This window comes from Gracilinanus agilis, chromosome 5 (genome assembly GCF_016433145.1).
Source record: "Gracilinanus agilis isolate LMUSP501 chromosome 5, AgileGrace, whole genome shotgun sequence".
Lineage (NCBI taxonomy): Eukaryota > Metazoa > Chordata > Mammalia > Didelphimorphia > Didelphidae > Gracilinanus > Gracilinanus agilis.
The window spans coordinates 217,845,726-217,860,186 of NC_058134.1; the positions used below are offsets into that span (position 1 = coordinate 217,845,726).

The 14,461-nt window shown below is 44.6% G+C and overlaps 1 protein-coding gene across 1 annotated transcript; it reads left to right on the top strand.

Annotated features, from left to right (window-relative positions):
* The first annotated feature begins 3,210 nt into the window (after window positions 1-3,210).
* RAC2 (Rac family small GTPase 2) lies at window positions 3,211-13,579 on the top strand. Its single transcript, XM_044679120.1, has 6 exons — window positions 3,211-3,251; window positions 3,888-4,005; window positions 5,996-6,058; window positions 6,325-6,484; window positions 11,370-11,502; window positions 13,277-13,579. The coding sequence occupies exons 1-5, from the start codon at window positions 3,211-3,213 to the stop codon at window positions 11,498-11,500; spliced, it is 513 nt and encodes a 170-aa protein (XP_044535055.1). The 3' UTR covers window positions 11,501-11,502; window positions 13,277-13,579.
* The last annotated feature ends 882 nt before the right edge of the window (window positions 13,580-14,461 follow it).

Genomic DNA, 14,461 nt, shown 5'->3' on the forward strand with positions numbered 1-14,461 from the left:
CCTCTGCACTGGTTTGGCTTTATCTGCAAGATCATATTCATTGCTGGATGAATAAAGCCATTGATAGGCGAGTCCCTAAAAGAAGGAACAGCTATGGGGAAGGATGCCATGACGTGTGAGGATGGATTGAAGGAGCTTGGGGATATTTAGCCTGGAGAACAAAAAACTTAGAGTAGATAAGGTTAGCGGTTAGGTAGTGCAGTGAATAGAGCACCTGGCCTGGAGTTGCAAAGACTCATCTTTCTGAGTTTAAATCCAGCCTCAGACCCTCTCTGTGACCCCGGATAAGTCACTTAAATCTGTTTGCCTTAGTTTCCTCATCTGAAAAATGAGTTTGAGAAGGAAATGGCAAACCACTCCAGGGTCTTTGCTCAGAAAACCCCAAATGAGGTCACACAGAATTGGGCATGACTAAAATGATGGCGTAGTGTCAGTCGGGTCCTAAACATTTATTAAGGAATGACTATGTGCTAGGCACTTGCTAAGCACTGGAAAAGACCACTTTTAGTAGAAACATCGCTGAACCTGGAGAGCTTAGAGCTAAATTCAAATCCTAGTTTTGCCATTGACTATATGACCTTGAAGAAATCATGCAGTCTCTCTGTGCCTCAGTTTCCTGATCTGTAAAATGAGTAAGGTTATACTGGATGGCCTCTACAACTCCATCCAGTTCCAAAATGATGGCCTGGTTCATAAACATGGGTTAGACTTGTTCTAATTGTCCCCAGAGGGCAGAACTACAGCCAATGGGGGAAAGTCACAGAGAAAATTTTTGATTATCGATGTAAGGAAACATTTCCTAATAACTAGAAGCAGGGAATGCTGGTAAATGCTTAGCAACCAGCTATCTGGTATATATGCAGGGCACACTTATAAATTTAATCTGCATGATTAATATTTTCCTCCATCATTTTCTTGTTTAGACAATTAACAAAACAATAAATCAAACCCTAAGTCAACATTCCCACTGAAAATTTTAACAACCAACTCTCTGGAGCCAATACAACAGAGTCTAACACACCCCTGAACTACCCAAAGTTGGAAAATGTAGAACAGAGATTGGATGAACACTTGGCAAAAATACTGGGAAAAGGATTCTTGGCCAGATAAGACCAGGGTGGATTTGACAGTCTCTGAGGTTCCCTTTAATTCTGAGACTTCTTGATTCTGTGATATATAATCCAGAGAAGAGAAAATGCATCATGGGTATGATTTTTTAGGTTTAAATATTTTAGGATACCAACACAAAAAGCTATAATCTACAACATTACGGATTCTAGATCCAGAGCTGGAAGGAATCTTAGAGGCCATTTACGCCAACACTGAAGAGCGATAGAAGGTCTGGGGGACAAGATCATTATTGGCAGAGGAGATCAGGGAAGGTTGCCTGTCGGAGGGGCATTTTATTGGGCTTAAGAGGAAGGGGGCAGTTAGGAACATCTGCCTTGAACATATCCTGGTTGGGCAAATCTGAACAAGTCACTACATGAATCTTGTAACTTCCCAGCACTCTTCATGACTATACAGAATAGAGAAGGTGCCATTCCCCGTAGGTAGAGGGAGCTGCTTATGCCAGTGTAATCTGAGACTCAGGAGGGAACTCGGAGGGCATCAGCCCAATCTGTAACTAAACAAGAATCTTCAACCAGAGTTCTTTTAGGCTGTCTGGTAGACCTCCAGTGAACCAGAGCCCACTGCCTCTTGGGGCAGCTCCTTCTATTGTGGGACAGCTGGGATTGTTAGGAAGTCTTTCATTACAGTGAGCTGAAATCTGGCTTCCTGTAACTTCTTGCCCTCTGGGGCCAACTTGAACAAGTCTAATCTATCTTCCCGGTGACTGCCTTTAAATATTTAAAGACATCGATTTGTCTCCAGGTTAAGCATCAAAGAATGTAAGTATAGCAAGGAAGCTGGAGGTCAGCTCCCAAATGAACAGACATTTCTTCTACAATACCTCTGACAAGTGGCCGGGTGACCTTTTTTTAAAGACTTACAGGAAAAGGGAGCTCACTGTCTCCCAAGGCAATCAATTCTTTTTGGATTGGCTCTAATTGTGAGGCAGCTTTTCCCTCCGTGACCAGGAATCTGCCACTCTGCCCCATCCATCCATGGATACTCTATTTGCCTTCCTTTCTTCTGCCACCCTCATGTGTCAGTCTTTCACCACCCTGATGATCTTTGTCCTAGTTTGCTTCAGCTTGTCAGTGAGGCTCCCCATATATGGCACCCCAAACTGGAGACAGTGCTCCTGATTGGGACCGATCATGGTTGAGGAACCAGGAGTATGGTTTCTCTTCTCTGAATGAAGCCTAATATCAAGTTAACTTTGGGGACTTGTCTGACATCATGCTTTTTTCCAGGGAATGGGGAAACTCTGCACAGTAACTTTGTCTCTTGAGGGGATAGGTAAGGTTCAAGAGGTTATTTGAAGGGAAAAGAGGGACAAGATCCTTACTAGCCAAGGAGATCAAATAGCAAGACCCTTTCTGACCAAGGAAATCAAGGAAAGCTTCCCAGAGGATGTACCATTTTAGTTGGGCTTCAGTGGATGGATAAAGTTGAAAGACTTGGAATCAGATAGGGCTGCCTCCAACAGGAGTTCCTCAGCCTTCCCCCAAATTGGGCTAAGTAGGATCATAAATTTAGAAATAGAGAGGATCTTAGAGGCCATCAAGGCCAACCTCCTCATTTTGCAGAGAAGAAAACTGAGGCACAGACAGGTAGGTTAAATGACTTGCCCAGGGTCATACAGCTAGTACGTTTCTGAGGTGGGATTTGAACTCAGATCTACCTGACTCCAAGGCCAAAGTCATGATCACTGTACCATGTTGCCTCTTGAATGCTGATGGAAGACATTCCAGGTCATGTATGCCTCAGCCCCCAGGCCTCACTGACCTTGCTCAGTGATATCACAAAGTTTTATAGCCTCCCTGTGCCTCAGCATTCCTATATCTGATGATCAGAGCAATGGACCCTGCCTGCCTGGGTCTAGAGCAGTGATTCCCAAAGTGGGAGCCACCGCCCCCTGGTGGGTGCTGCAGTGATCCAGGAGGCGGTGATGGCCACAGATGCATTTGGGAGTGGTGAATAACTGTACGGGGGTGGTGATAGTATGTGACAGGGGGCACTAAGTAATATTTTTTCTGGAAAGGGGGCCATAGGCCAAAAAAGTTTGGGAACCACTGTTCTAGAATGAATAGGAGAGGGAGAATGCACCTCTCCATTTTGACCAAGCCAGGAAACAACATGAGGTAGCACAAATTATGATGGGTTTAGAGTAAAGTGTTAGAGGTTTAAATTTCAGCTCTGCTACTTAAGGTCATAGTTCTAAAGCTAGAAAAGCCCTTCAAGGTCACTGAGTTCAACATCTTCATTTTACATGGGAGGAAACTTAGTCCCAAAAAATGATCATAGATTTAGAGTTGAAAGGGATAGATAACTCAGAGGCTATCTAGTCCAACTCCTTCATTTTATAAATGGGGAATCTGAGACCCAGAGAAGTTAGGTATACAGAGACAAAAAGCCCTTAGAAGCCAGCTAGTCCAACACTCTTATTTTATAATTGGAAACTGAGGTACAAGGAGACATCACTTACCTGTGGTCATGTAGAATCAAGTTTTTAACCCAGGTTTCTTTACTCTAGAGCTGCTGTTCTTTCCATTGTGCTACATTAACTTCCCCTTGCTGAGTGACCTCAGCTAAGTCAGTTCCCCTCTATGGTTCTTGATTTATTCCCCTATGAAATGAGGGAGTTAATCTACTTCAGTTCTTGATCTTTCAATCTACCCTTCCCTGGGATTCAACCTTTCTCTTCAACATTGGTGTTTTCAATGATCAATAGCCATTTGATACATATTTCTTCATTTCCTCTTCCTCTTGAATTTCAGGTTTGATAACTATTCAGCCAATGTGATGGTTGACAGCAAACCAGTGAACCTGGGACTGTGGGATACAGCTGGGCAGGAGGACTATGACCGTCTTCGACCTCTTTCTTATCCCCAAACAGTAAGTTTTACCTTCTGTGGTACCCTGCCTACCCACTCTAGATCCTGCTTCCTGTCTTGTTTCCCTCACTCTTGCTCAGCATTGGAATGGGAGGGATGAATCAGCAGCAAGTGGTCTCTTCTTTCTTCCCTTCTCTCATGAGTGATTGATAGGACTACCTTCAAAATGAATCCCTCAGCCTTTTCACAAAGGGCTAAATAGTTTAGGGGGTGCTAAAGGGAAATTTGAGGAGCTTGGTCCTTGATGTAGAAATTACTGACTCCCATCGAGCCACAAGAGATCCCCTGGTGCATGGCATGGAAGTTTTCTTCTGGGGTGAGGAGACATGAAATCTGGTAGCATCAACCTGGCTTTCTACCTTGAAATTCCTCAGACTATCAGGTTTTTCTGGTTTTTAGAAGGATATGGCTGATAATATATGAAATGGTATAGTCTCAGAAGATTAAATTATTATTTGATTTTCAGAGCCCTTCTTCCCTTCCAAGATATGAAATGAATGAAAGAGTGGATGAAAAGTTAAATTGGATGCTGAGTAAAGATTATTAATAGATAAAAGGAAAGTTGGTGGATGGATGGTGGGTGAAGGATGAATAGTGAATGATGACAGATAAGTGGAGGATGGATGAATGGTGGCTGATGGGTAAATGGTGAATGATAGGTAAGGAAAATAGGTGGTTGGATGGTGAGTGACTGGTAAAGGTCCAATGGTAAATAGTTACTTATATGTGAAGGGGTAGTTGATGGAAGAATAGTGGGTGATAGGTGAAGGAAAATTGGTGAATGAATGGTGGATGATGGATGAATGATGAATGATGGATGGTGGATGATGGATGAGTGATGAATGGTAAATGGTGGCTGATAGGTGAAGAATGGATGGTAGGAGAATTGTAGGTGATGAGTAGGTGGGTGGAGGTTGATATGTGAAAAGTCTGTGGATATGTATGATATATGGATAGGTGAAGGGAAGACTGATGAATCCACGATAGGTGATGGATGAAGGGTAGAGGCTAAGCGAATGGTAGTTGATGAGTGAAGGAAGATTTGGGTATAGATGATGGATAATAAGTGAAGGGAAGAAGAGAATGAATGTAGATGATAGGAAGACTGGGTGAGTGGTGAAGGACAGTTGATGGGTGGGTGGTGGATAAGGGATGAATGGTATATGACGGGTAAATGGAAACTGATGGGTGAGGAGTGAACAGTCAGTGCTAGGTGGATAGGTGAAAGATAGTTGGTGGATGAATGGTGAATCATGACTGATGTGTGGCTTATGGGTGATAGATGAAGGCAGGATAGTAGATAATGGGTGAAGGATAGATGATGGATGAGTGGTAGATGATGGGTCATAGGTGAAAGGTAGATAGAGGACGAATGATCGCATACTTTATATGCCAGACTATTCTATTGGCTGTTCATTGCCCACTTCTGGGCCTTTGAACAGGCTGCCCCCATACCTAGAGTACCCTTTCCTTCTTGACTTTACCAGTTGGAATCCAGATTCCTCATTTGTGCTCCTTTCTCCTGCTCTCTCCCAATATTTCATATTTATGTGGTGTATATCTTCTATTTGCTTTTCTAGGAACAGTATGAATTTCCCTAATAGTGGAACCTCTTTAAGGGCAGGATTTTTTCCTCTTTGTATCCCCAACACCTATCTATCATAGTGTTTGGCATCTAGTAGGTGCTTAATCAGATGGGTTGCTTTAAGATGAATAATGGATAGTAGGTGGTTTATAATGGGTAAGGAGTGGGTGGTGAGTAAATGGAAGGCATTAAGTGAAAGGTAAGTGATGGATATAGACCATTAGCCAGTCAAATTCCCACCTTTCTTCCTCAATATAGAATTAGATGTCTTCAACCTCCACCTGAGTTGTGCAATTCATCCATGGGAGTCATGTGGTATATGGCTTGAGGGAATGAGAGGGGGATAGATTGCCTAGTTCTGGCTTCCAGTTTGCTGATTTTTACTTTCCCTCTCCTCTCTTTTCAGGATGTCTTCTTGATCTGTTTCTCCCTCGTGAGCCCAGCTTCCTATGAGAATGTTCGTGCAAAGGTGAGTGATCCTCTGGTACACCCAGGTAAAGGGGAATGGCAGCTTTGGGACAATAGTGGCTCCCTTAGAAAACATTCCGTATGATCGGCTTCTCTTCACAAGGACAGCAAAAGATGGCTTGAAGAAGAGAGTTCCCCAAGGCTTTGAATGGTGGTAGTGGCTGTGGTGTGTGACCAATGGTGGTTGGTAGGGAGGGATATTTTGGTTCCATGCCCTACTGCCTCCCAACTTGTGACTCTCTCTCTGCTGGCCTCTTCTCTGCTCAGTGGTATCCTGAGGTTCGGCATCATTGCCCCAGCACCCCCATTATCCTCGTGGGCACCAAATTGGATCTTCGTGATGACAAGGACACCATTGAGAAGTTGAAGGAAAAGAAGCTAACACCTATCACATATCCACAGGGCCTCGCCCTCGCCAAGGAAATCGGTAAGAGTGCTGTGACCTAACAATGGAGGTCTGAGGGCAGAGCCTTCCATTTTTGTCTTTGTATCTGCAATGCCTAGCATTCTCTACTCCACCTTAGGCAGCTGGTAGAATAGTGGATAGCACACTGGACCTGCAGTCAGGAAGACCTGCATTCAAATCTGGCCTTAATCACTTACTAGTTGTAGGACTCACTTAGCCTATGTTTGCCTCAGTTTCTTCAACTGTAAAATAGGGATTCGAGACTCCCAAAACACTAGGGGCACTTGTCTAGTGGCCTGGGGGAGTACCGTTCAGAGCTGACATGTTTAGACCTCCAGGTGCTGAGTGGAGTGAGAGCAGTAGAGTCTCGAGTTTCTGCTAAGTTTGCCTAGTGACCTTATACTTTTATCTAAGTTGTGAGTTTATCCCTTTCGTGGATAAAGTCATAGAGAGCACACATCTTTTTGTCAATGGCCCCAAGCCTGGAGGGAAAGCTAACTTGTGGGAGGGCAGATTGGGTCCTGAAAGAGCCCAGACAGAATTTTGACCTGGGCTTTCAATCCTTATGGCACTAGGATGAATTCCCTCCACCAGTGGAGATAATCTATGGTAGTCTTAATTCCTTTATGATGATGAGATTCAATGGAGACCAAGGCAGAGCCTGGCACAGATTTTTTTTTAAGCCATTGCCATCTGTCTTGGGATCGGTACTGTGTATTGGTTCCAGGGCCAAAGAGAGGTAAGGGCTAGGCCATGGGGGTTAAGTGACTTGCCCAGGATCACACAGCTAGGAAGTGTCTGAGGCCAAATTTGAACCCAGGACCTCCCATCTCTGGGTTTGGCTCTTCATCCACTGAGCCACCCAGCTGCCCCCTCTGGCAAAGATTAAAAAAAAACAAAAAAACTTTACAAGATCAAAATAACTGAATAGCAATTGATCTAAAAAAAGAGTTTGAGATATTCCTGAGTTACAAGCTCAAGCAACTGGATAACAAACAATTTTTAAGCACCTACTGTATGCCAAGAATTATGCTTGGGATCCAGAGATGAAAAACCCAAAACAAAACTCCCAACCCAGCCCCAGAACTCAGTGTTTACAAGCCACAAGGGCAAACATTGTACACAGGTACATGTAATATAAATGAGTAAAGTATAATAAACGATTCTATAATGATACGATATAATACAATACACAATGTAACATGTAACAGCAATATAGAACATAACATGGTAATGTAATACAAGATAGTATACGTGCTTAATATTGAATATATAGGATATGTATGGCACAACATGATGCAATACAATATGATTCCAAAGAACATAACAGAATGCAACAAAATGTAAGAATGTAAAACAAGACAAGATATGATAAAATAGGCTAGGATAGATAGAATAGGATACAATAGAAGACACAATAGAATGCAGTAGAATATATCATGACATAATACTGTGTGATATAATGTAATGTAGTATGTTGTGGGTGTTTAACTGATTAATCTTATCCCCCAGGACCCCACTCGGGGTTTTCTTGGCAGAGGTACTGGAGCGGTTTTGCCATTTCCTTCTCCAGCTCATTTTACAGATGAGGAAACTGAGGCAAATGGGGTAAAGAGACTTGGCTAGGGTCACCTGGCTAGTCAGTCTCTGAGGCTGGATTTGAACTCAGATCTAGCCAGTTGTGTGAGACTGCGATGAGAGGCAAACACGGGTCACTTCAGGTCTGAAATACTGAGTCCATCGGCGGTCATCCTATGTTAGGAAGGATACAAGCTGAGGTCAGGGAAGGGGGTCGGAGGAGGCCAGTCAGGACACAGGTAAAGGACTCCGAGTGTCTGCCAGCCGAGTGTCAGGCCCGAGGAGCCCAGGATGTTTAACCTGGAGAAGAGCTCCTGGCTAGAGATTCTCGTTCGTGTGGGGCCGTTGCGTGATCGCCTTCTCTGGACCGGCGGACAGAACCGGAAGCTGCGGCGGCGAGGAGCATTCCAGCTGGATGGCAGGAGCGTGTCCCGAATAAGCACTGCCCCGGTGTGGAACGGGCTGTCCTGGGCGATAGCGTTGGCCAAGCCTTTGGGCTGCCCTTCCGTTCTCCAAGGCGGAAGGGCGGCTCAGCCCGCGGGTGCCCAGGCTCTCCATTCTCTTTGGCTTCTTCCATCCTGCCTGTTGACACTTCATACCCTTGCACGGCCGCACAGAAGCCTCGACCTCCCTCCCCCACTCTCTCCGTCCGCCTCTGACTTCACCATCTCCTGCTTCCGGCCGGAACTGGGAGGGTCCTCCGAAGGGTTGGCCTCCGCCGTCTCTTCTCTCTTTAACAGGAAAAGAGACCACAACTTCCTGTTCTCTTCCCCTCATGACCAGCTTTATCTTGGGGGCTCATCCCTGGCTCGTCTGCGGCCGGGCCTCTTTCCTCCCAGCAGTCCCCTTTCCCCCTCGCCCCCCTGGGAGGCCGCCGTGCCCACCGGGGCTTCGTCTCATCTCCGCCATTTCTCTGTCCTTGGTTCCGTCGCCCACCTGGCTGACAGCCTTGCCAGGGAAATAGCAGAGGCAGGAGGGACCGAAGGGAGAGGCAGGAGCTGAAAGGATTCAAGAGGGCTTTGGGAATGTGGAAAGGAGGCTGTCCCTGGCCTCGGGGATGAGCTTGCAGTCTCCCAGGCTGACTGATAGGCGGGATCCTAGATCTTAAGTGCGAGGAGCCTTAGAGACCATCCAGAAAAGTCGCCTCATTTTGCAGATGAGGAAACTGAGCCTGGGAGAGAAGAATGTCATTTACCCAAGGGTCCACTTGGATTTGAACCCGAGACTTCTAGACACATGCTGCAGAGTCTCCCTCTAAATGAAAACTTCATATATATATATATATATATATGAACTCCATATATATGTATATATGTATATATATATGAACTCCATATATATATGTATATATGTATATATATATATATATGGAGAGAGAGAGAGAGCTAGGAAGCTAGGAAGAACTGTCAAAGACAGAATGTCAGAGCTGGGACAGCCCCTTGTACAGAAAATGTCAGGCCTGGGAGGGGTCTTAGAACAAGGAGGTTAGAGGTTAATTCGACTCCCTTATTTTCTTTTTAAAATTTTATTTATTTAGAATATTTTCCCATGGTTCCATAATTCATGATCTCTCCTTCCTCACCNAAGGGTCCACTTGGATTTGAACCCGAGACTTCTAGACACATGCTGCAGAGTCTCCCTCTAAATGAAAACTTCATATATATATATATATATATATGAACTCCATATATATGTATATATGTATATATATATGAACTCCATATATATATGTATATATGTATATATATATATATATATATGGAGAGAGAGAGAGAGCTAGGAAGCTAGGAAGAACTGTCAAAGACAGAATGTCAGAGCTGGGACAGCCCCTTGTACAGAAAATGTCAGGCCTGGGAGGGGTCTTAGAACAAGGAGGTTAGAGGTTAATTCGACTCCCTTATTTTCTTTTTAAAATTTTATTTATTTAGAATATTTTCCCATGGTTCCATAATTCATGATCTCTCCTTCCTCACCTCCCAGAGTTGACAAGCAATTCCACTGGGTTATACATATATTATCACTCAAACCCTATTTCCATATTATTCATATTTGCAATACCAGCTCCCTTATTTTATAGATCAATTTCCTTCTAGGGAAGAAAAATGACTTGCTGGTGTTCCAATTGTTAAAGATAGTCAAGCTGTTTCTCTCACTCACTCCTGGGGAATTGCCTTCATCCATAGGACCCAAGTGACTTCCTCTCTCCCTCCTCTGAAGTCCTTACTGCCCCCAGGGCTCATTCCTAGTTCAAAGGCACATTCAGGTTCCCAGAACAGGGACTTCCTGCAACTCCCCATGCCCCACCCCCAATATCCCATGGGACAGGCTGGACAGGAGTCAATGTTCTCACTTCATGAGGTCCAAGCAGTAAGGTGACTTACTCGGGGACTGGTGACATAATTGGGATCCACAACATGAATCCAAGTCCCGAATGTTCTTTACACAGTGTGGCATAGTGGATAGAGAACCAGAGGTGTGGTGATGAATGTTTAACAACCGGCTCTCCAAGAAAAAGAATTACACACTTGTAATTACTTGTAAGTGGAATCTGCATCACTACCATTTTTGCCATCACTTTAAGTCTAAACAATCAACAAAACAAGAAACCAAGCCCCAATTTGTAGTGTTTGCCGATTTCTGAAATAAAAAACTCACCCTGAAAATTTATGTACCAGCGCTCAAAAGCTGGTTAGAGCTGGCTCCAGCACATTTCTGTGAAAGCCAAACTGGTAATTGGGAAGACCTGAGTTCAAATCCAGCCTCAGCCATTTCCTTTCTGTGTGACCTTGGGCAAGTCATTGTACCTTGATGAGCATCAGTTTTCCCATTTGTCAAATGTGAATAATTGTAATGCCTACCTATTGATGAGACTTGGCCTGTTGATCTGGGCAGAGATGGATAGACTTTCAATTGATTCAATGCTTGATGATACTCTAAAAACTGTCTACGTCAACCTTCTCATTTTACTGATGAGGCACAGGAAGGTGAATTTCAAACTGTTACTCTGACTCCAAAACTTGCTTTGGGGAAGGCATCCTACAGGTCCATTCTATGGTTTTCCATTGTCAGTGGTGTCAAAATCAAATAGAAACAAGGATCATTAAGCCATATGAAAGGATTCCTGTCTACATAGTGACTAAGAAAACAACACGTTTGCCTATTCCTTTAAAAAATGAATACTACATCAACACATTAAAATCAGGTGGGAGCTCCATTTGGATGGAGTTAGGGGAGAGGCGCCTTCTCCTATTTCTTCTTGTGGTCAGACCTTTAACCCACCCCTGGCCTCTCCCTCTCTTTCTCTCTCCTTTCTCCTCTCATCCACCAGACTCTGTGAAGTATCTGGAGTGTTCTGCCCTTACTCAGCGTGGACTGAAAACTGTCTTTGATGAGGCCATCCGGGCAGTTCTTTGCCCCCAGCCCACCCGACAGCAGAAACGCCCCTGCAGTCTACTCTAGGGGTAAGTGCTGAAAATAGCCTCCTGAGCTCAACTCTACTCCTGAGCTCAACTCTAGGCTGCACAGCCTAGTCCCATCTCTCACAAGGCTGCCCATCCAGGAATCAATAATAAGCATTTATTAGGCACCTACAGTGGGTTTGGCATTTTGTGCTTATTTAAGCCAGTCCTGGGTGGTGTTTCCCAGAGGACGAGATGTCCTGAAGGTGGGTTTTGGTCGTGAGTGCCATGTTGGTTGATGTCACTTATCCATGGAGTTGAAGACAAGGCAGAAGGGGAGATTCCCAGGGATGGAGCATGGCCCACTTCATGGGTCATAGAAGCCTGGGTCTAGAGCTGGAAAGAACCCCAGAAGTCATCTAGTCCAACCCTCTCATTTGACAGATGAGGAAAGTGAGGCCCAAGGGAGTTAAGTAGATTATCCAAGATTACATAGGTAGTAAATGACAAGAGATGAAGTTCAAGCTCAGGGGAACATTGGGGAAAGTCCCAGAAGTCCAAAGACCTGGGTTCTACTCTCGTCTTTAGTTATGATCCTATTGGCCTGACTTGACCTAAGACTCTTTCCAGGATGGAAACCCTAAGCCAGTGATGGCTAACCTTTTAAAGACCAAGTGCCCAAACAGTAACCCTCACGCTGCATGTGAGCCACCTCCTTACCCCAGACAGGGGAGGGAGGAAGCACTCCCATTGGGCTGCTGGGCAGAGAGACGGGTGATGGAAGAAATGTCCTCGGGCATGTGTGGAGAGGAGGAAGGAAGCAGCCCACTCTGGCAGGCATGCCATAGGTTTGCCAACATGGCCCTAAGCCAAAATCTTGAACCCCAGAGGATAATGGATTCTTCCACCCCAAGCACACTTGGATTGGGGATGAATGGAATCTACTGCCTGACTTGACAGCCTCTTTCTCAATCTCAGCCAATTAGATCATCTTCTAATTATATGTTGGGTTGGAGTGTCATAAATTCAAAGGTCTATAGTCAATGAGTTCCCTGAGCATATACAACAATCTCTTTTTTTTTCTTCTCAGAATTATTTCTGCTTATGGCTTCAGAAAAAAGTAAGGTCTCATTAATTAAAAAATAATTACTCAGGGGTAGCTAGGTGGCTCAGTGGATTGAGAGCCAGGCCCAGAGATGGGAGGTCCTGGGTTCAAATCTGGACTCTGACACTTCCTAGCTGTGTGACCCTCAGCAAGCCACTTGACCTCCATTGCCTAGCTCTTACCACTCTTCTGCCTTAGAACCAATGCACAATATTGATTCTAAGATGGAAGGTAAGAGTTTAAAAAAATAAAAATAATAATTATTCAAAAAATAAATAAGTCCCTTTAAGAAAATGTTGGGAGTCTGGTGATATGATTAGAGAAGGACCTTCCTAGCAAAAGTCTGCTGGAAACATGAGACAATAGAAAATATATTGGATTTGGAGAATAAGGACCTGATTTCCCATCTGTAAAATGGGGGGAGAGGTCAGATCAGTGATTCCCAAAGTGGGCGCCACCACCCCCCTGCAGCGATCCAGGAAGATGGTGATGGCCACAGGTGCGTTTGGGGGCAATGAATAACTGTAAGGTGGTGGTGATAGTATGTGACAGGGGGCACTAAGTATTATTTTTTCTGGAAAGGGGGCAGTAGGCCAAAAAAGTCTGGGAACCACTGGGTTACATGATTTCTAAGATTCTACCTTGCTCCACATCTATGATCTCATAAGACTGGTGGTAAGAGGAACCCATGCAAGGTTCTAATTCTCATCTTTTTTTCTCTTTTCCACCCAGGTGTGCTCTTGGTGCCCATTTGTTCCCCATTGCTGTGTTGCTCTCCTCCCCAATTCTTTAATTTCAAGGCTCCGGGGCTTTTCAGTCAACCAGTGAGCCTTCCCTCCTTGGCATTCCTTAGCAGATGGATGAAGCTCTTGGTCATTAATCTCTTGCCTGCCAAAGACATTTCTGGGACAAGATTGTGTGAATGCATGCAAAGCTGTTTCCTACTCTTTGCTTGGGCCCCTTGCCATAGCCAGGGGCTTCTGGGGGAGTCTGAGAGAGGACCAATAAAACAGACCTCTTTTATTGCAGTGGAAACTCTTCTGTGGGTCCTCATAGCATCTCAGCAGTGGAGGCTCTGTGGGGCACCTAGACCCCCTCTAGGGATGCTGCCACATCCCCTTTGAGTCCCCTTCCCAAGTCCTTCTCTGGAGTCCAGCTGTACTCATCACTGTCACCACATCCTCCTTCCCGATATTTCCATGTTGATGAATAGTAATACTCATTTCCATTGGTATAAGGTTCTAAGCCCACCCTCTCATTTCACCCTTTCACCTCATTTCATCCCCACAATAAGTCTAGTAAGGTAAGTGGAGGCCAGTTCCCACTTGACAGATGAGGAAACAGGAATGCAGAGAGATTGTTGCCTTGGATGTGCCACACAGGTTTAAGCTTGCCTGTTCTCTGACTTCAGGATCCCACACAGAGAATTGGACATGGGCTTAGAAGATGTTGTCAAGAACAGTCCTGATGATGAGCTTATAAACAGAGGCACGAGAGGGTCCAAAATGAGCGCTGAAAGGGATCTCAGAAGTCATCTGGTCAAGCAGTAAATTAATCAACTTTTATAGCTTTAGTCTTGGAGGGACCTTTAGAGGTCATCAAATCCTATCCCTCATTTCATAGGTGAAAACAGAGAAACTAGATCGAGAGCCAGGCTTTGAGATAAGAAGTCCTGGGTTCAAATTTGACCTCAGATACTTCCTGACTGACCCTGGGCAAGTCACTTAATCCCCATTGCCTAGCCCCTAACACTCTTCTGCCTTGGAATCAATTCACATAATCGAGTCTAAGATGGAAGGGAAGGGGTTCAAAAACAAAACAACACTAACAAAAACCCAGTGAAGTCATTTCGAGTAATGAGTGGCTTGTCCACCATCACAGAGATGTTTGCATCCAGGTCTTCCAGTACTTTTTCTG

Bases quoted from the DNA above. Each gene is read 5' to 3' on its own strand.
- RAC2 (XM_044679120.1), top strand. From the start codon at position 3,211: ATGCACCTCTCCATTTTGACCAAGCCAGGAAACAACATGAG. The intron at 3,252-3,887 runs GTAGCACAAATT...CTTGAATTTCAG, and splicing joins AAGCCAGGAAACAACATGAG to GTTTGATAACTATTCAGCCA. The intron at 6,485-11,369 runs GTAAGAGTGCTG...CTCATCCACCAG, and splicing joins CGCCCTCGCCAAGGAAATCG to ACTCTGTGAAGTATCTGGAG.